At 38.9% G+C, this 21,518-nt stretch overlaps 1 protein-coding gene across 5 annotated transcripts in view; it reads left to right on the top strand.

The window, feature by feature from the left end:
• Positions 1–21,518, top strand: part of EML4 (EMAP like 4) — a 192,452-nt gene that overhangs the window by 124,108 nt on the left and 46,826 nt on the right. For 2 of the 5 annotated variants that reach the window (XM_048502038.1, XM_048500405.1), the window contains exons 3-8: positions 5,114–5,243; positions 9,249–9,428; positions 13,175–13,303; positions 13,910–13,935; positions 14,546–14,578; positions 20,657–20,780. In XM_048502038.1, coding sequence (XP_048357995.1) covers positions 5,114–5,243; positions 9,249–9,428; positions 13,175–13,303; positions 13,910–13,935; positions 14,546–14,578; positions 20,657–20,780 — 622 coding nt within the window. The remainder of the gene's footprint in view (positions 1–5,113; positions 5,244–9,248; positions 9,429–13,174; positions 13,304–13,909; positions 13,936–14,545; positions 14,579–20,656; positions 20,781–21,518) is intronic. The other 3 variants (XM_048502835.1, XM_048501267.1, XM_048503677.1) reach the window with 3 other exon arrangements.

Genomic DNA, 21,518 nt, shown 5'->3' with positions numbered 1-21,518 from the left:
TGCCACTGCTGCTTTCAAAAGGCTATGCTGGGGATCATTGGACCTGCATGGACATCTGTGTGGGTTGCGGACTGTGATGAGAAAGACAATTGACAACAACTTGTGGCCGGGCCCCGCTAGTAGTTGGATAATTTAGTTATGCACACATGGGATTCAGAGCCACATACCTTTGTACATAGAGACTAGAAACATACATTTCCTGTTCACTTACTCATTTTCAGTGGCTGAATATGTTCTCTAAAGAGCTAAGGTGGTACAAGGTGCTAATAAAATACCATTTTCAGGTTTTTTTCCTCGTTTGTACTTAATGTTTCAAATCATGCTGTTTCAATTAATGCCAAAGATTCAAAATTCAGCTTCTTAAGAGGGATTTGTCAGGTTGGGTAGAATCTATATACTGTACTCAAACAGCCAAACTTAAAATCAATGATGAGCTTTCTCAACTAATTCAAGTAAAAAAGGGAACTAGACAGGAATGTCCCCTGTCCCCTCTCTTGTTTGTTTTAGGCATTGAAATATTGATTCAAAATATAAAATCAATAAAATTAATTGGGGGAGTTAAGATAAAAAACTTTGAATATAAGGTGTTTTTGCCGATGATCTAGAAGTTATGGCTGAAGAACCGTTAAGATCAACATTTATTTGAAATACACTTTTCAAGATTTTGGCAAAGTTACAGGATTGAAGGTTAATAGAGAAATCCAAAATATTGACATTTAATTTGACAGAATTGGAGGACCAAAAATTTAAAAAAATCAACTAACTATGATGTGGTAAACAAAGTAAAATATGTAGGAATTAATTTAACATAAAATGTATTGCTTTTTTCTAATAATTATATTCTCATCTGGAAAGACATAAAAACCAATCTCCAAAAATGGGAAAAACTGAATTGTCTTTATTAGGAAGAATTGTGGCAGTCAAAACAAATATACTCCCAAAATGATTTTTTAAATTTCAAACAATCCCCATAATAACAACATTTTTTTTGCAGAGTGGAAAAGAGATATTATTCATTTTGTATGGGGAGGTAAAAAGCCATCAATAAAATATAAATGTCTTATTGACTGAACAGATAGGGGTGATTTCAGTTTACCTCTATCCTGTGCTATTTTAGCACTTGCATCTGAATCTTTGCCCTAGCAGAGGGCTGCTGCTAGTCAAAGAAGACAGTACTGATCTTGATTGACCTATGTTTCAACACTGTATAGGGCATCTTCATGTTTTCATAGTATGCTGGTAATGTGACTGTTGTTGGTTCAAACAGCATTTAGCTCTAATGAGAAGGAAATAAAATCTTAATTTTTTTAAAGAGACTGTTTCTTTCCTAACAAGATGTTTTTGTTAATTTAAAATAGAAAGCCAGTAATCACCAACAAGTTATTAAATAGCAAATCTGAGCTACAATTGATAATCTAAGAACAGTGGTGTTTCTTAATCAATATTTGCATAGTATAGTTTGAGTCCGCCGTCCAGATAGATGGTTTTACAGCTGGTGCCTGAGAAATTCTTAAGGAATTCATACTGTCAAAATATATGTAACTCAGGACTTGAAACCTCCAGGCCAGAGCATAAAGATATGTCTATAGAAAACTGCAGCAATAGTTAGGCAGCTTGAATTGAATAGTAACGGGGGCTCTGACCCCACAGAGGAAACCATTTCCTAGTTGAGTGTTATTAGAGAGATATAAATATACCATCTCTTCTTACTGAATGGAGGCAAAGATTAAAATTGGCTCTGGTGAAATCCCAGATGGAAATATTCATATTTTTCTCTGCATATAAAAAAGTATGGGAATGCGATACATTATCTGGGAGATGTGAATGTCTGCATAGAATTGTCTTACAAGAGAAGTATAGCTAGAAATCAGGTGTTTTTTTTTATGCATCAGCAGCTTTGGAAGCCACCATTGTATTTCTTTCCTGTTGAAGGATTCCTGTAATATCAGAGTAGAGCCTACAGTCCTGCTACTACACCGAGCAAAGTTTGTTGTTGTGTGTTTTTTAAGAGTTGATAACATGAATCCAGTCATATTCCAAGGAATTTTTTCTTCAACTTGAGCTTGGGAAATACTTTTTGGAGGATGGTTGGATCTGCTTCATCAACTGAAGAAAAATAAACCTACATGTTGTTTGGGATTATATGATCCCAAATGACTCCAGTGCCATTTTCTGGATGAAGTCATTCAATGCAGATATATCCAGGCTCCTTACCAGTAAAATAAAGCAGAAGCCATTCTTAACTGTCCTGGATGCCCTTTGTTCCTTGCAGATTGCCGGAAGGAGTTGCTTGAGATGCTTTCTCGGAAGAAAAGGAAGTGCACGTGCCTTGTGGCACTTCACCTTTTGCTTCCTGTGTAATCTCCTAAATACGAGTTCTCATGTCTCCGTGGAAAGACTTGTGGAATCCACCTGCTTTAGATATTGCATAGGACATTTTTAAAACAGATTCCCTCACATTAACATTTCTGTTTACTGTAAAACAAACAAGACCAAATTTGTTTCTCAAGCAATTTGGAGTTTCTTTCTAGTATAAAAATGCCTAATGTGTTCATATAAATAATAAATGGTATGCAACTTCATATTTATAAAATGTGTTATGTACTGTGAAGGGCAGCTGGAAACTGTAACAAATGGTGAGTTCAGTTTATTAATTGAAGTGAAATTTGCTGATCCCTATCGACTATCTCAGTAAATCTAAAACATCCACCAATTATTCTCCAAGGCAACACTCAGTATCACCCACCAGGATGTGTAGAAATCTACTATTTTATCTTGACTTTTGTTTGGGAGCAAAGGTGGGAAGGTGTAAGGTTTCTGAGCTCATTCTGTAGAATAGCTCGTATAATTTTTACAGCTGTTATCAAATTGCTCTCTGTTCTTTCTGTGCAAATAAGACATTCTGTACTATAGCAAATGGTGCTGTACATCTTTAGCATGAAAATATGATTAAACAAGTGGGGTTTCTGGGAGCCATTTCATAAGTCCTACTGTTTGTTTATTTGTGTATTATTTAGATTTTTATACCGCCCTATCCTTGAGGGGTATATGTTAGTTTATACTATGAAACTTCTCTGTAACATGACTTTTTATTCTTTTGAGAATAAAAGGATGTTTAAGATCTTAGTAAAGATACAAAAGGGAATGTTGGTACCACCTTACTCTCATTGTCATCAAAACCACATATATTGCTTTTTAAATTGTGAAATAAATGTCTGTGCCTATATTAGCTGTTACTTTATATTTCCAAATGAAATTTGAATACACCTCCTTCATGGGATCTTTTTATATGAGACGGGAAATTTAGAATAGTTGCCTTTTTGTTTCTTCCTTCCATTTCTTCATGTAATTTTCAATGGCAGTTTTTGAAGTATTGATCTATTACAATAATGCAGAATGAAAGAAAGTTCAATTGCAGGTCAAGTGCAGATGAAAAACTGAGATAAATTTCACATTCACGCTTGGCAGAAAGGATTTACCTAGTTCATTTCACTAATAGTATTCAGTGTCACCATGCCAGATCTTCCTGAACCCCCAGGGCATGAGAACCACCCCTTCTGCTATTGAAGAGATGATGGCCACCCCAGTACACATGTTACTCCACAAGCACCACTGAATCTCTTAATTCATGGCAGAAAGCGACATTTCTCCAGTGATTTTCCCCCTATCTTTTTATGGAAGTGGTAAATAAGAGATAACATGATTTCCATAAGATAACAAGTGCATTTAAATGTGGTGGTGGAAAGTGCCATCAAAGTGCGGCTGACTGTTGGTGGCCCTGAAGAGTTTTCAAGGCAAGGCACAAACAGGGGTGGTATACCATTGCCTCCCTCTGTGTAGCAGCCCTGGACTTTCTTGGTTGTCTTTAACCCAAGAACTGACCAGCAATGATCCTGTTTAGTATCTGCTATATGGTGACATAGGGGTAGCTGGGACCATCCTGCTCAGAGTGTATGCTAAATACAGGTCAGAGTATGTGCTAAATACAAATACCAGTTCCCTACATAGCTTGTTTTCTATTTGTTGAGAAGAAACCAATCTCCAAAATATTGCAGGCCACCTTGATATCTCAGGAATATTTGATGGTTGGTGCCTCAGTTTCTGAAAGTATTGTTTACTGCAGCAGGCAAAACAGTCATCTGCTGGTCAGTAGTTACTGTTCTGAAAATAATTTCTAAAACAAGTTACTTGAGAAAGAGAAAAAATTGTTAAGTTCTGGCATCTGTTGTTCATGTGTATGTTAAGTGTCATCAAGTCACTTCGGCTTTCTTTATAGAGTCGATGGCTTTCTTTATAGAGTCAATGGATCTCATGTTGGGTCTTCCACTTTTCCCGCTGCCTTCAACTTTTACTAGGTGAGGCCTGTTCAGTCTACTATTGAGATGTAATGCTGTACAAAAGATGTGCTTCAGTCTGATCCAGCAATATGAATTCTCTGTTCATTCAAGGATATCTGGCAACTGAATGCTCTTTTTATATCTCCCCCCCCCCCCGCCCCACATTGTCATTGAAGGCTTTTGAAAAATTAAGCTCTCTGGTTTTCGCATCCAGAAAAGCAAATATAGGCATCCTGAATTATTACAGATTGTATTTAGGTTATCAGATTTTGTGATTTTTGTGAATCTTGCATTGCAACCTGCCTTGAGACCTTTGGGTATGGGATAAAAATGCAGATAAATAAATTTGTTTTATTAACAGATTTTATATGAACAGGATTGTATGGTAGTATTCTGTCTTGTTTTTTTAAAACAATTATAGCTATTCATAGCTTCAAACATAACGGAAAGCTGTTAAAACAAAATAAACTATCATGTTTGATCAAGCTCTGAAATATACACTGTTCTTCTGCAAAATAAAAAGATTTCAGTTATAACTGTTATTCCAAATGGTGGTTTTATTGATATTTTTTAACTTCAAAGAGCTGTTTTAGTTGGAGTATGCTCAACTGCAGTTGTGACTGACAAGCTGGTCACACACTTTCCAGATGGGCAGCCTTTTTATCTTTGCTGCTGTTCTGTCGAAAGCAATCCCCACTGTGATAAAACTCAGTTTGAATGTTCTGTGAATGTTTTGAAGTCAGCCACAAATTATAATCTTGTTGCATTTCTTGTAGGCCAGCCAGGCCTCCGGGAAGCCATCTCCATGTCATGCATCACCAATGGAAGTACAGGGAACAGGAAAACTAGCCACAGTCCTGCTGTACCAATAGCCAGGAAAGAAACTCTCTCATCTGCTGCTAAAAGGTATATATATTTTAAAGAATTACAAGAGAGAACTGAATTTCCCTCCAAAGAATGACTTGTCTGGGTTATTTTGATGATGGAAAAATTTAAGCAGAGGACAATTATCCATCTGACTTCTTTAATGGTTTGATTCCTTTTCCTGGAACATACAAGGGTTCCCAGCATGAGTATCCCAGGCTCAGTATGCATGTTAAGGATTTGTGACTATTTTAATATAGCCCTAATCTGTGTCTATGTGTGTGTATTTCAGTGCATCTTTACATGGGTGAGCAGCCTGAATAGCTAGACTAGCCCAAGCACATCACAGCTCAGAAGTTAAGTAGAGCTGACCATGGTTGGAACTTTCATGAGTTACTATGCAAAAGAGGGCAAGGGCAAACCAACTATACTTATCTCCTGCCTTGAAAACCCTATGAGGAGTCTCCATGAGTCAGTTGCAGCTTGATGAAACTTAATGATTATGAAATAATATAATTAAGACGAGGAACAGGTTTCAGAGAATTTTGCTTCAGAGAAATTTCCTACCTGTTCAACCATCATTCAGGATTTGCTGCACTCTTTCCCGAAACTTTACACCAAAGTGTTTGTGAAAAATTGGGAAAAAGGCAAGGAAAGTCTGGAAACTGCATTTATCTGCCATGATGCTGTTGGAAAACAGGGAAAAGAGAACATTCTTACCAACAGTAACAAAATCAGAGCAAATAACTTGTGGTAATAATCTATATATATAAAAAGCTAACAGTGACTTTGTTAGTCACTCCCTAACGCCGAAACAGCTGGATGGATTCCCCCCAAATTTTCACATGACGTTCCTCCCTGTTGCGGGCAAGTAATCGGACCTTCAAATCAAACCAACACTACTGGCTCTGCTTCTTTTGCACATGGCCCTTTAAGAACCCAGGGAGCTGGCCTCGATCTGAGCACCGCACCACCCTGCTTCTGCTGCCTGACTGGGATAGCCTCCTTGCCCCAGTTCTGCCTTACCCAAGCCAGGACTGTGCGTGTCAACCAGCCTCAGCAGGATTCGCACTCTGGACAGTTCCATTGTGGAATGGAAAGGGTTACCTTATACTAAAAAAACAAGACACTACCATATAACAATGTGAATTGAAAAGGGAAAGGGATTCCATTTGACCACCCCAAAAGGCTATGCTAGGGATCATTGGACCTGCATGGACATCTGTGTGGGTTGCAGACTGTGATGAGAAGGACAATTGCCACAGCAACGCGTGGCCGGGCCCCGCTAGTCATAGTATATATTCAGAGTGTGGGTGACAGAGAATAGATTCTGAATTTATTTAATTTTTTAATGTAGTACTCTTAACGAGTGCTGAATTGTTAGATGCATTTACTTGTATTCAAAGAACCTGATGTGAGAGCAGAAGACAGTTCCATTTGAATTATAATTCACAATTTTCCCACCCTGTTGTCCTTCCTCTCTCATGAAACCCTTCTCGGCTTAGCCATCTCAGCCGTGGCTCTTTGATCCAGGCTGATACAGTGCCCAATGATTTTCAATGTGATGATCTATAAATGGTTCTGGACACCAATAGAAAGCTCTGGTTTATTTTCCAATACTAGTATACCCATATTTGCTTATTTTAATTTCTCTGTTCTCCACTTCTTCCCCAATTTTCACACCCAAGATAACTTACAAAGTTTAATAAAGGTGTTTAAAAATGAAAGTATAATAACTTTTAAACCAAGATGTGATTTAGTAGAGTAAAAGCCAGGAATAATTTGTGGAATAGTACATGTCAACTTTTTCTGTTCTTCTGAATTTGTGAAATCAAGCTTCATAAACTTTCACATTTCAAATGATGATGGAAACAGAAAGTTATATAAATGATTTATTTTTTATCATATACTGTCATTAATTTTACCTTATTTTGTTTTGTTTTTCACACATAACATTTGTCTTTTGTCCTTTTTTCCCTCTAGCAATACAACTCATTAGGTCAAGCTGTGTAGAGTATGAGTAAAACTCAAGGGCAGAAAAATGGGTATTGTAAAGGAAATTCAGATGAAGATTTAGTTGTAGCCAAGGGTTTAGTCTTAGCTAAGCATCCCCTGTCACCCAGCAGCAGTGGTGCTGTTGCAGCTTGTGGTACCATAAATCCTGTGTCCTGTCAAGGATTCCAATCTTCTTTCAGAATAACTCCAGTACATCCTGACATTCCATGGCTCAGTGGAGCTGTGCTATGTCCTGACTACAGGAGCACCTGGGGTTTTCAGTAGCTACTGCCTTCCCTGTTGTGGAGCAGGGGTAATTGTGGCTTGGATCTACTGGACCTTTCTTATGTGAAAGGATTTTCCCGGTTGTCCAGGAGCAGTGTGTCACAAGGAGCATATGGAACTGCAGCAAGAGGGTAAAAATTTGTCTGTCTGTGGAAGTGCTCTGATGTATCCAAGTGGTATCAGAAAATAGTAGAAAACAGCCAAGGTATTTGAAACCAGTGGCTTCAGATATTTTCTTCCTGTATGTTAAGGCTTGCAGATCAGGAATATTGTGGAAAATGTAACAGATCCATCAGATATGGGACAGTAGGGTAATTAAAATGATGCTCAATTGTGAATGTTTGTATATTACTAAAAGTGCACAAACAAAACATTAGCAGTTCTGTTTGTAGTATAGGCAAAGGCACCTGTGCCAAATGACCCAGGAAGAAGAGATCCAGGGAGCCAAACAGCCAATATGATTTATTGTAGGCTGACTGGTGTGAAGACTGTCACAATACCAGCATGTAATTCTGCCAATATAGTTGTCATAATAATACTCTTCAAAAAAATGTCTTTAGTGGTAAGATGTTTCCTACAGTTTGTTTTTCCATGTTCTGTTGCCTGTACAGAGAGTTTGGAAAAAGTAGGAAGTTAACTGCAGTGCAGACAAGTTTAGCAATATAAAGCAACCTCATTATTTGTATGTGCAGTGGGTGTTAAGGTGCCTTGTTAGCACAGAGACGAAAGATTAAGTTTATTTGCATGAAAGAGGAAAACGATCAAGGGCCTTTTAAAGAACTGTATTAAAAAATAAGGGCCTTAGTCCTATGGTTTGGATCCACTGGAAAAGTTTTTCTTGTCATTTTCTTCCAAATTCCTCTCTGAGGATTTCAAGCAGAATGTATCACAGGATGCAGGGCTGCAATAATGAGAGGGAATCAAGCAGAATTTTCCCTCAGTATTTCAGCTTCTCTATCCTCTGGCACATTCTGGTGGCGAAGCTGTCCCAGTTCTCAGAGAGGAGTTTTGGGACAAAGCCAGGCTGCTTGAAGGTGGGGAAACATCTGCTCTGCCAGCACCTTCTGGGAGTGCTTCTAGTGGTCTCAAAGTTATGAATAACCAGCAGAACACAAACTTAACTTATCAGTGTTCTGCAAACTTATGCAAGAACTATAACAGTGGTGGCGAACCTTTGGCACTCCAGATGTTATGGACTACAATTCCCATCAGCCCCTGCCAGCATGGCCAAAGGTTCGCCACCACGGAACTAGAACAAAACTTCTTACAATGCCTTTGCTAATGGAAGGACCAGTTTGGAAGCTTTGAACTCTTCAGTACTTCTCCACACCATAAAATAGAATTCCAACAGTGGATGAGCTCTTCAGGCCAGCAAAAGGAACTGTTGAGTCCAATCCACCAATTTCCGTTCCTTGCAGGAAAAAATAGTATAATGCTGTCTAATGATTATTCAAGTATATAATGGTTATCCTTTTTAAGAGCAAAGGATAATCATTATATACTTGAATGATATTTTAAATCAGGTAAATGCATGAGCCCTTAGTACATTTTATTAGTAGTTTGAATAAATGTTCCTAAACTATAAAACAGTTTTGGGAAGAAAATGATAAAGGATTTAATTTCAGGAGCAATTAATCTGAGATGTTTAATCATCTTCCCTCTCACTTTTAAAAACATATGTGTTCTCATGTTTTGTTTTTCATTTTTTTCCATTGCTTGTTTTTCTTTTTAAAATTTTTTATACCTTTCTTATACTTTCTTTTGCAGCGGTACAGAAAAAAAGAAGGAAAAACTTCATGGACAGAGAGAGAAAAAAGAGGATTCTCATTCTAATGATCAAAACCCACAAACTCAAGCATCACCTTCACCTTCTCCCCAGCCCTCTGCACAGACTCTCCCAACACACAGACAGACCCCAGAAGTCAAGAGCTCTGCTCCAGGCAAAAGGTTTCCTAAGTACCCAAATAGAGAGCTAGGAAGCTGTTTCAGTTACTAACAAGAAGCTTTGTTCCCAATGAAAAGCATGGTTGTGTTACCTCTTTGTCAAAAACTCTGCATAATGGGTAGAAATTTTGTCCATCCCTCTCCCTGAAAACTCCCAAGTTTTGGGGAATTCAGTTGTATGGCCATAAGGGGGACTGATCACTCTCCAAGCCACTCGCTTTAAGCCCTGTGCCCTGACCCCTTACTACAGTGTGACATCATCTATGGGAAAGAAATTTTCCTAGGAAGGTGATTTGTTGGTCACAGTGTACCTGCAATGAATGGGCTTCCTGAATGGGCTTCCTTGTTGGGCTGGACCAACACGAAGACACTTGACCCCACACATAGCTTCCTCATGAAGGCAGATTTAATTCTGAAGGTGTGGTTAACAGTGGCAGTCTCAAATCTGGAGAACTAGGTATGATTCCCCACTCCTCCACATGAATCCTACAGAGTGACCTTGGGCCAGTCACAGTTCTCTCAGAACGATTAGCCCCACCTACCTCACAAGGTGCATGTTGTGGACAGAAGAAGGGAATGTGATTGTAAACTGCTTTGAGACTCCTTAAGGTAGAGAAAAGCAGGATATAAAAACTTGCTGTTCTTCTTCTACATGAAGTTATTCACAACATTCTGTTCTTTTACCACAGTAGCATCAAATGATTCTAAATATATTCAATACTCTGTGTAAACATACCCAACCAGTAATATAACCTTCCTGCCCAAATCTCTGAGTGGATGTATGGTGATGGGCTGTGCATACTTATAGCTCTTAACTCAGCTTGGTATCTTTGGTAATCCTGAATTTCAGCTTTTTGCTTCTTAGAATGCTGTCCAATATGAAGGGTTCTTAGATTGTCACCTTTTTCCACCCTAGCATGGGTCCTTGCTTGTACTCCCTATTCTATCCCCTGTTTTACCATTCCAGATGAGGGTAAATTCTTCACAACCAGATTAACTTTCCCCCTCCCCCATGAAGCAGTTATAGAAAGCAGTGGCCTTCAATCCAGTAAACTATTCCAGTACAATAAGTAATGTAAACCTGCATCTTAAAAGGGCAGTTGACCTCCAGATGCAGCAAGTGAATTATGTGTTTAAATGTGATATCTACCCTCAAGTGAATTAAGCTGTTACTGATGCTGGCTTACCAGACAGCACAGCAAGATGGGTCTTCTGAAGGTTCTGTACTATAGGTTCAAATGTAGTTGCTAATGACCTTTGGCCAAGGGAAGTACACCTTTCCCAGCTTTCTTTGGAGTAGGTATAAATCCACATCTGAAATTTGTGCCATTCCCTGCACTCCCCCCTCACACAATACTAACACCCTTCTACACGCAAGCACTTCTGAATCAAAGCTTTTGCTGACCGTTTTCTTTCAAGTCTCTTTACAGTAAACAGTCTTCTGAAGCTCACCATGACTTGCCAGAGAAGGGGGGGTGGGGTGGGTCAAGCAGAGAAATAGTTGGGAGAATTCCCAGTGCCTTCACTGTTCTGGTGCACCTTTTTGTGAATGAGTACTATAAAACTCGCAAATAAATAGCTACATGGTTGGTGTCAAACCTCTCAAGTGTTTCAGGGGAAATTATTATCCATGTAAATTGAAAATTTCAGTCTTAAAGCTTGATTTGAAAATAACACCTGTGCAACATTTAATTGTTTTATAAAAATGTATATCCTGCCTAAATATATCAAAAGTAGCTATTGTATATTTGAGTCAAATGCATCAGATGAAGGCAACCATTAGAATTAATTGGGCCAAATGCCTTCCAGACTGTAGAAGTTCATATCAGCGCTCAGTGAAAGTAGAGTAACTGTGAGACTGGTTTATATAGTTTTAAATTATTTTAATTGATAGTTCCTCTTTTTTTATGGAAGAGGTTTAAAATCCATTTTGAATGATTTTTATCAAATTCTCAATTATTTTGATCAATTTTGAATGATTTTTATCAAATTCTCAATTATTTTTACAGTATTGTTTAGTGACAAAGTTAAATGTGTCATCTGCCTCCTGTAGACAACTTAAACTAAGTTGCTGCAGCACAAGATAGTTGCATCCTTGGGTTGAATTCACATTTGGTTGTGGGAAGGAGCCTTGATAGCTGCTTCAAACATGAATTTCCTACATGGAAACCCTGTAAATAACATCACATATGACAATCCACGTGTCTCTATTTGCATGCTGATGAAAGCACAACTAATTAGTGTTTTATGCACATCAAAAGTATTTCATCTCTCATTGTGTGATTTTTCTGTGCTCAGATCACCTGCTTTTATCCCAGTGTGAACATGATATCTGTGAAGCAAGTTCATGACATTTGACGCAGCCCTAACTAACGCATGTTTAACAATATTTCATGAATTCTTTCTCTGTTATCTTGTCCAAACTTACCTGCCCGTGGACTTTGATCTGTCCTCCTGCTGACATGTTATTGTACAAAAGCATTTTGTTCTTATATTTCATGCATTATTGTGCTGCTGTGTGAGCAAAGAAGTGTTGACGTCATAACCTTTTCTTCTCGCTTTAGCTTCTGAAGTTCTTAAGGAAATAAATCTTTCCAAAAATGTTCTTAACTGGATGAGTTGCAAGGTCATTGGGCAACTTTAAGGATAAACACATGAACAAAACCAGCTTTAGTAAAAGTAACACTGCTTAGTCAAACAACAGTATAAGCAAGCTTTTAAGACTTGCTCAAATGTTTTAAATTGTAGTCAGCATGTTTAGTAATCAAATCTCTCATTCACCAGTAGAGCATTACTAGTAGTAGTTTTACATCATACTAAGTATCGATAGTCTTGAGCTAGGTAATGCAGGCCAGACTGATCTCATCAGATCTCAAAAGCTAAGCTAAGAAGTTAATTCTTCCAGGGAGACCATCAAGTACATAGTTGCTGCTCAGAAGACTACCGCTTATGTTGAAAATGTTGCTGGCAGCCATTAATTGGCTGCAACTTGACTGAGGGGAAAAAAGCATCTGTGTGGAGAAATGTAGGGTTTCAGAATAAATCTTCTGTAATTGATGGAGCTTTTCTCTAATACAAGGAGCCTTCTCCTGAGTCTCTTGCATCTGTGGCAAGCTCCTTGCACTAGAGAAAGGCATTACCATGAGGCGAACAGATCCACCGGATCCAACCTGTAGCACATAATTAGGATTTAATAGTTCAGTAATGATTTTGAATGTTCAGAATGCTTCTCATATAGTATTATGACAGTAACTCTTTTAAAAACCTTACCAGTACTGCTGTGGAGGTGAGAGGAAATGACAGGTGGTAACTTGCCTGAGGCCACCATTTTAAGCTCTTGACTGAGATTTGAACAAGCAGCTTGCTGATTCAGAGCTCACATATTCAGCTTAGTTGATTTGGTACTGTTGTCTGTGGCAATGATTTCTGGTCTTTGTGTTGGAATTTCTCTCCCTCCACGCCTATGAGCAGCATCGAAGCATTATTGTATTTCAATCAAAATATCTTTATCAGAGCATTTGGGAAGGACTAAAAGTTGCCCCTTATGATCCTTTTTACATATTCAGTTAGAGCATTTTCTTTAATACTGATTTCTGGGACTTTTTATTTATTCATTTATTTTATTTTCTTGAAGGATGCCTTGGTACTTATCTTCTCCTGCTGCTTGGCCTTTCCATTCTGCTTTCAGCACCAGCTCTTAGGTTGCCATGTTGGCCTAATAAGGGCAAAAACCTGTGTGTGTTTTTCAGTGTGAAGAGATCCTCAACTGTGGAAAAATCGCATGGCTCGTGGGAAAGTTCAGAAGATAGTCGCAGTAAACTAATGAGAGCAGCTTCAGCATCTAAACTGATACCCAAAGGTGGCAAGAATGCAGACAAGTATGTACTTGATTACTAGTTGGTATGGAAAATATTACCTTGGATAGCTAATAAATATCAAACTTCTTTTAAAATATGTTTTTATATGCTGTTCACCCTGATTCAAAGCACCATGAATGCTTTATAACTGGGTGTTTGTATGTATTTTGCTACCCTTACATTTTCAGTGGGCACCCTCATTGTTGGGGAAGCTCTGTGCATATCAAAGCCCTGTGAAAGAAGTAGTTGGACTGAGGGCACCATTACTGCTTGCTTTCAAAGCATTGCCTTACTGGATAATTTTTTTCTGGTTCCTTCTTTTCATACAAAACCAAGAAATTATTAGTGCCTGTAAGAGTAAGCTTGTATGTATGTATTAGTTTAACATTTTATATTAACTCATTTCTTTCAGAGATGACAACTTGTGTATCTTCAAATCTCTTTAACTAATCAAAACTAGATTTAAATAAAAATCCTTTGTTGAGAAGCAAATATTTCTATCCATGCTTATTTTATCTAAATCACTACTTTCATTGTCTGATTTTTATTTTATTTTTTGTAAATGTTGGTACTGATATTTTCATACCTTGTGGTTACATTAATGATATCGTGCATTTCTCCTTCCAGACACAAAGATGTCATTGTCAGCCAAGGTAATTGGAAACATTTGTTTTTAAATAAAAGTTTAATATTGAACTAGACAGTTAATCTTTCTAAATGTATATCTGTAGCACATTTAGGTGATGAATATATACTAGGTATTATGTGGTTTTGTATTTAATGTGAAATTTGGTGTGATTAAAATATATGGTGTCTAAGGGACTTGTTTTCACGGATTTCAGTGATAAAAGGGCATCAGTTTGTGAGAGGCATGGAAACTTGGGATATGTAACACTTTATATTTATAAGGATTCAATTTTATGGAAGAAGCAGATCCACATTCACATTTTTAATGAATCTGGACCTTTTGTCTTTATTTGAAGTATTGTCTAAATGCTCTTCTCTGAAAACATTGAAGGGTGTAGGTCAGAGCAACTGGCTGGAATTCAAAGTGTCCTGAAATCTGTTGAGTTATTATGAATTCCAATGTACAAGATTCTGTCCATCATGTGTTTTATGTCTTTCATATGTTCACTTGACGTGCTAGGGTTGTTTCCCATATGCATATTTACTTTTTCAAAATACTAGACCAAGCTTGGAATGTTAGTCTTCACCCAGGACAGGAAACACCTGTAAGTTGTTTTATTTCTGTCCCATAACTAGCAAAAATGTCAACCCGAGAAAAGAACAGCCAAGGTAAGGATTAAGCTATACTAGCTGGTTGCTTTCTAGTTAAAAGCTTTTTAAAAATCTTTTATTTGGCTTTTTGCTACCTTGGAACACATAGGTTCAGCTTTTTCCATTTCTAAAAAAAAGTCTTGTGTTCATCCTCAATGCAAGGTTCAAAATCATGAGTGTGACCCTCCCCACAAAAAAGTTAGTGAAAATTGGTATGCATCAAATTTTCCAATTTTTGAGAACAGACTTGACATGCACCTGGGAGAAATATTTCCCAGCCTCTTGCCTTCTAAAGGTATTTTGAAATGCCAACTAAAAGATCCTCTTGTCCTCAGTATTCTGGGTTACCAATCATGTTTTGTAACGGAATAGCAGAAACTAAAGGTGTTAAAAATAAGCTCCTATTATGATACATAAAAAAGAGATAAGTTTCTTCCTCTAAGTAAATCTTATCTGGCTGTGGCTGCTGCTGTGTTGAGAAACACAAAGAATGCCAAGTAATCACAGAATGTTTGTATGCTTATTGTCAGCTGAAGAAGTTATTGAGAATTACTGGCTTTGATCTGAAGCATGAAGCCTGAAATCGGAGCATGTTGACTGAAGTGCATGGCAATGTATATATAGTTTAGCCCTTGCATTAAAAAAAAGTCTGTTTTTTAATTCATAAATCTGCCGTCTGCAAAATTCCCTACTTAAGGAATTTTTCCCTGTACTATTTCACTTGGATCAATAGCTTTCTGCTCTGCAAGCATCTGCTGGTGGCACATCTTATTTGCTCCTGCATGCCTCTTTTGGTATTTTGTTGTTCAGATTATCCGTTGCAACATGTATATAATCTCCTGGAGTGGTGAACGGAACTAGATGGACTTCTAGTTTCCTCCATCTCTGTGGTTCTTTATTTGTTTTGGTCTAGGATTGCCAGTGTCCTGGAATTACTGCTGATCTCCAGACTCTAGAGATTAGTTCCTCAGGAGAAAATGGCTGCTTTGGAGGGTGGCCTGTGGCATTACAACCTAGTGACGTCCTACCCCCTACCTCCTGGAATTTTCCATCTCTGAACTAGTGACCTTCTTTGGTCCCATATTATACTGGACAAATAGTAAATTCAAAATGAGAATTATTATGAGTTAGGTCTAATAAGAGGCTGCTCATGGTGCTCTTGCTGATGGCTGTTTTGCTTTTAACGCTGCTTTGTTTTTTTGTTTTCAATTATATTGCTATATTTGTTGTCTGTTAACTGAACAACAGCAATATTCTAAAGCTAGTTCGGCTCCCAATTTAAAAATGATGTTCATACATCTCCCAATTTCTAATCAAAAGTAGACAATTTGTTGAGATGTATTGTTGACAGTTGCCTGTGATGGTGCTACTCAAAGCCCCTCTCTGTTCAGTGTCATCCAGTCCCTCCAAAATCCTCCCAGGAACCAGTTAAAGGTAGGCTGACCAGCCGTCCCGCTTTTGGCGGGACCGTCACACCTTTAAACAATTTGTCCCGCGTCCCGCGGGTTCTACAAATTGTCCCGATTTTTGGGAGGCTGCTGCATTGCCTTCTGGGGCGCAAGGCAGTGCGGCAGCCTCCTGTGCACCCGGCCGCAGGAGCGCATGGCCTTCTGGGGCTTGCCATTTGCCGCTCTGTCACAGGGCGGCAAACGGCAAGCCCCAGAAGCCCGTGCGCTTCTGTGGCTGCCCGCGCGCGTGGCCGCTTCCCCGTCCCGGATCACAAAGGTGACCATCTGGTCACCTTAGTTAAAGGCAATTCTATGCCTTCTCCAAATGTGAACAGTAGTTACGTTACATCTCAGAGTGCAAAGCATTCATAAAGGCTTAGTTTCTGAAAACATATTTCACACTCTTGTAACACAGCAACAAAAATAAAAAGGGATACCTCTTCTAAACTTGCTTTTATTTTTGAAAAATCCTGAAACACATATGTGTGATTTCTGATGGATTTCTTTGAGTTTCCATGTTGCACAGACACTGGGTTGGTTGTATGTTTAAGCAATGCAAAAAAAAAACAAATCTTTGAAGGAAAGGCATTTTAGTCCCCCCCCCCCCCTTGTGTATTTATAAATCTTAAAGAACAATGTCTTTCCTTGCATAAAAGCCATTATGAACTTCCTGAAATTATCTTGCTTTCCAAAAGACTGCCAGAGAGGATCTCTAGTTACAACACAACTGCCCTATCATTGCAGAATGGAACTGAAGAAATGTTTTCTTTCTATTGTTTTGGCCTTAGCTGAGTCCAGCATACCTGAAACACTTGTGGAAGCTTAGTTTTCTTCATCCTTCTCTTGGTTTTTACATTTACCAAAACAACAACAACCAAAAGCATATGAAATCTTTGAAATAATTTGCCAAGAACGAACATTGGGAACATGCCAAGACTTGAAGAATCTGTATTAATGGTTTTAATAAATTTTCTGCCTTGTTTGGCTTTACATCAAGGATAGTACCCTGTTCCAGCATCTATTTTAAGGACTTTTCTTTTAACGTGGCTGCGTGTGAAATTCAGCCTTCATGCTTCACTGCCAGGGGCGGCAGGTCTCTGCATGCTGCTTTTTTTTAGTAAGTAAGGGTGGTTATGGCATACAGGATTACCTGTTTGAATATCCAGTAGGAATTCATGCAAGTATTAGGGATTCCTATTGAAGTATGTGCATTTCTCCTCGCCCCACCCCCACCCCCGGCAAATGAAGACATTGATATAAGCATTTTTCTGACATTTAGAATTTTTGTGGATATTGGTCTGAAAATCTGTGATGGCTGCAGCAACAGAAACCATATTCCAGATTCTTACATTGTTCTTCTGCAATTCTGTTTGTTTGCTTTTAAGAGCATATGGAACAGCAGCTGGAAAATGCTAGACATCTGTATCCAAACAGGCAAATTCATATCTTGGACTATTCACCTTACTTTCCCAAAGTGAATATGCCAAGTTAATGGCACCAGAGGTGTAGTGGGCAAAATGGCGCCCCCTTCGCACCCCTGCACCCCGTGTAGCTACGCCCCCGTACCCCTGCACCCCGTACTTATCAGAGCCGGTGGTGGTCCTGGGCAGCCTGGCAGGGCAGGGCTGAGGGGCGCTAAGCTGCAGCCTCCGCCAGGCCTGGCAGTACAGGACCAAGGAGCACCCTGTGGCAGCCCCATTAGGCCACTCCTTCAGCCTCGCTTGACTGAAGGAATGGCCTGGTGGGGTCGGGGCCGGCTGAAGGGGGAAGGTGGAGGGGTGTGGGGGGCGATTTTGCAACCCCCACGTGCACCATCCCCTCTGCCATGAGCCAAGTCAGTGTGGGGAGGTGTGGGGGGCCCCACGTGGCACAACCTTTCTCTCCCATGCCGACCCAGGCCCAAATTGGAAGAGGGGTGTGGGGGAGATTTTGTGCCCCCCACGTGACAGGATGGCGTATGCCTGGGGATATGTGACCCCACATGTTACCGTGAGCGCTCCGCCCCTGAATGGCACTGAGTCAGGTTTCACTTGGACTGGGCCTGTACATAGGAGCTGCATGAAGAGGGGGCAGTCTTTTTGTTCAAAATGGAACACTTTTTTTTTGCTTTAACAGATTTGCTCTAACAGATAGTCTGCCCTTTTTCTGACAAGTTTCCAGAAAAGGCAGGAAGCATGTTTGAAATACATGTGGACTATCTCATCTCACTGTCTCCTTAAAAAACTTTATACAGTTTTTAAGGGACCAGTGAAATTTGGTTTGATGTTCTGGAATGCAGTAATTAAGCTAATATAAATTAAAAGGGAGTTAGGCTGCTGTTTCTCTTGGCTTGTATTTACAGGAATTTGACCATGGGCAAGCATCATCTTTTATTGATATGCTTGCCATTCTCTGTACACTTTCCAAAAGAGTTTTGCATTAATGTTCTTATTGCCTACGGGCTTGTATACCTAAGAAGGCGTTTCAGTGTTGGATTTCAAAAAGAGAAGCAATGATATGTTTTTGAGTTTCCTTTCCAGTCATAATTTTGTTTTAGTATGTTTCCAAACATTTCAGTTAAAATTTCTGTTTAGTGAGCACTCAAGTTTGCATAGTGTACAGAAAAAAACAACACTGCTATTATTTTCTGTTTTTATTTCTTTGGGATGAGGAAGCACAAGAGGTACTTGGTATGTTTGTGGATGCTATTTATAACCTAAACCTCCGCAGGCACCACTTTGTAACTTTTTGTTTGTCTCTGACTGAGCTCCCTTTGGAGCAGTATGTTGCTCGCCTGCAACAATTTAGACAATTCAGATGTAATGTATTTTGGGAGCAAACAGCCATAATAGTGGTTCAGTCCTATAATGATGGAATGTAGATGTCCGGATCTAGCTCGAATTTTAAAAGCATAAAAGTGACATTTGCTTATTCAAAGTGAACAGCTTACCTAAGCTATTATCCTGCAAGATGTGCAGGCTGGATCAGATAAAGATACATTTTGAAACATACCATGGGCATGAACTTGCCATTAAAGAAATTTAAACCAGTAAAGTGTCTTGACTGTGACTCACTGCTATGTTTTAGATAGGGATACCAGATACCCTGTCCTGTTGCATCAGTGCCTTGGGAACCAACAGGAAGAAATGAGGGAGGGGGGAGGAAAAATGCTGGAGTTTCTCTAATAAGAACTGGAAGTGACATGACAGATGCTCTAGCATTTCATGGGCACTATAAATCTCTTCTGGACACGTTGAGACCTGTATCCATATCACCTTTACTCCCAGCTCACAAAACATCCATCTTTACCTGGTAATGGTGCTATTTGTTTACCATTCCTTCACCCTCTACAGGCACTGTTAATATTTCTGCTACCTCCCTACATTTAAAAGGGTAGGGCTGCTGAGAGCTGAATTTCATAGTATATTGATGGCACTTCACTCCTCACTAGCTCTCCTTAGCTTCATATAGATATTAAGCAGCATGAAGACGTTAAGCAGGATGGAAACGCAATACTCCGTAAGCCATGGAATATGGGATACAGCATAAGATCTTCATATGTTGTATCTGTGCTTTGATCATTTTAAGTGAGTAATTGAAATGGTATCTGATTGAGGATAACTGTGGTTTAAAAACATTATTTCAAGAAGAGCAGTGTATACCATTAGTGTTCATACTTAGTAAACTAGCGTTCCTTCCTTCCTGCTTGTGAGGGTATTTCCATTATGAACTTTATGAACCACAGCAAAAAGGCATACATAACCGGGCAGCTCTTAACTGTCAAATTTCCATTATAAACATGAGTGGAACATGCTGGGAGTTTTCTGTGAAATTACTGTTGCACTTAATTGGGGGCTTCAGATAAAGATACATTTTGAAACATCATGGGCATGCATGGATTCATTCATTCTTTTCTTTCAGACCATGTTTATTCATCTCTTTGTCTAGAGAATGAGATGCAGCTTTTCAAATATACATTTGCAAGATGCTCAGCCCTCACTGGTCTCCTGCCTATAGTTGTGGATTATGGACCATTATGGAGATCTAAGTGGGATATGCAGATCACAGTATTCAGTGTGGAGAAGATTTTTCTTGTGATGAGATATCAGTGCTGAAATGTTGATGTAAAAAGCTGCCTTGTGACCAAAATCTGTTTTTCCATTGACCTGGAAAACTCAGCATAATTCACTCCTCATCTTTATATTTTCTCATACTTAATCTCAAAGCGACTCAAGCAGATTTTTCTTAATTGTTATTGGTCTACTGTTGATGAAATTTCAGAACCTAGCCACACATGCATTTCCTTTCATGCTGTAGTCTAAAGAGTGGGATGAAACCAGTAAAGGGGGGGGGGGGGATTGCATTAATAGGCTTTTTGATATGATTCAATAAACTGGGTGTACCCCATAGAATCTATTCAGATTGTGTTTTTTACGCTTACATGGGTGGAAGAATGATATCTGACTGGCTACAGAGGTGTCCAACTCAATTAGTTCCATGCCAGATAGATAACCATTCATTACTTGTTTGGATTGTGTACTTTCATTTTTAAAAGTCAAATCTGCCGCCGCCTTAGTTTAAAACAAAAGTTTATTCTCAACAGGCAAAGCCCATTTATATATCTGTTTGCCAAACAAACTCACTCTATGGCACATTTTTGTTTTGACAGAGGGAGAGTACATCAAGATGTTCATGCGAGGACGACCAATCACAATGTTTCTTCCATCAGACGTAGACAAATATTATGAAATTAAGACAGAGCTGCCTCCTGAGAAATTAAAACTGGAGTGGGTGTATCCTTACCTCAAAACTCAGCAAAAATACTTGTACACTTTTTTCTTCCTTCTGGTTTCTTGTTTTCTCTTATGACTGTGAAGTTTACTTAATTTAATAATTACAAAGAAAAAATACAGCTCTGAATCTAGGAAAATATTTTTATTCACTAAATGATAGGCTATAGATTTTCATGCAGTTACAATTCATATTTTCCTTTTGCTGTACATAATAATTGCTACTTTGCCAAGCTGCAGGGTTTGGCACAGTTTCTCTAGTATTTTGTTTCTGGGGCATAAATTCTCCAAATTGTTACAACAGTTACAATTCCTTTAATTCGTGAATAATATGAGAGGAAATGTCCTGTTCTTTCCCATCCCATGCAAGGAAATAGCCTCTCAATATGGAGAAGAGTGTGATATAGTGGTTTGACATGTCAAACTAAGACCAGGGAAACCCAGGTTTAAATCCCCACTTTGCCATGAAGCACACTGAATATCATGAGCTATCACTGTCTTCCACTCTTACTCAGGGCCCCAGCAGCTTTTCTGGCACCTGCCAAGTAAGTGGAGCCAGGTAGAGCTTTTGCCCAACAAGGCTTCTAATAGGCTATTGGAAATTTGATTGGCTGGTCAGATTTTGTAAAATGTTGCTTTCACAGCAGCTGTCACCAGAGCACAAAGATCTACAATATTTTACTGAAGTGAAACTATGGCTATCATTTTGTGGCCAACTCCATCTCCAGTGGCAGCCATTTC

The sequence above is a fragment of the Sphaerodactylus townsendi genome, linkage group LG01, assembly GCF_021028975.2.
Source record: "Sphaerodactylus townsendi isolate TG3544 linkage group LG01, MPM_Stown_v2.3, whole genome shotgun sequence".
NCBI classification, from domain to species: Eukaryota; Metazoa; Chordata; class Lepidosauria; order Squamata; family Sphaerodactylidae; genus Sphaerodactylus; species Sphaerodactylus townsendi.
The sequence above is the reverse complement of the archived record's forward strand: the minus strand, read 5'-3'. Positions and strand labels throughout refer to the sequence as shown.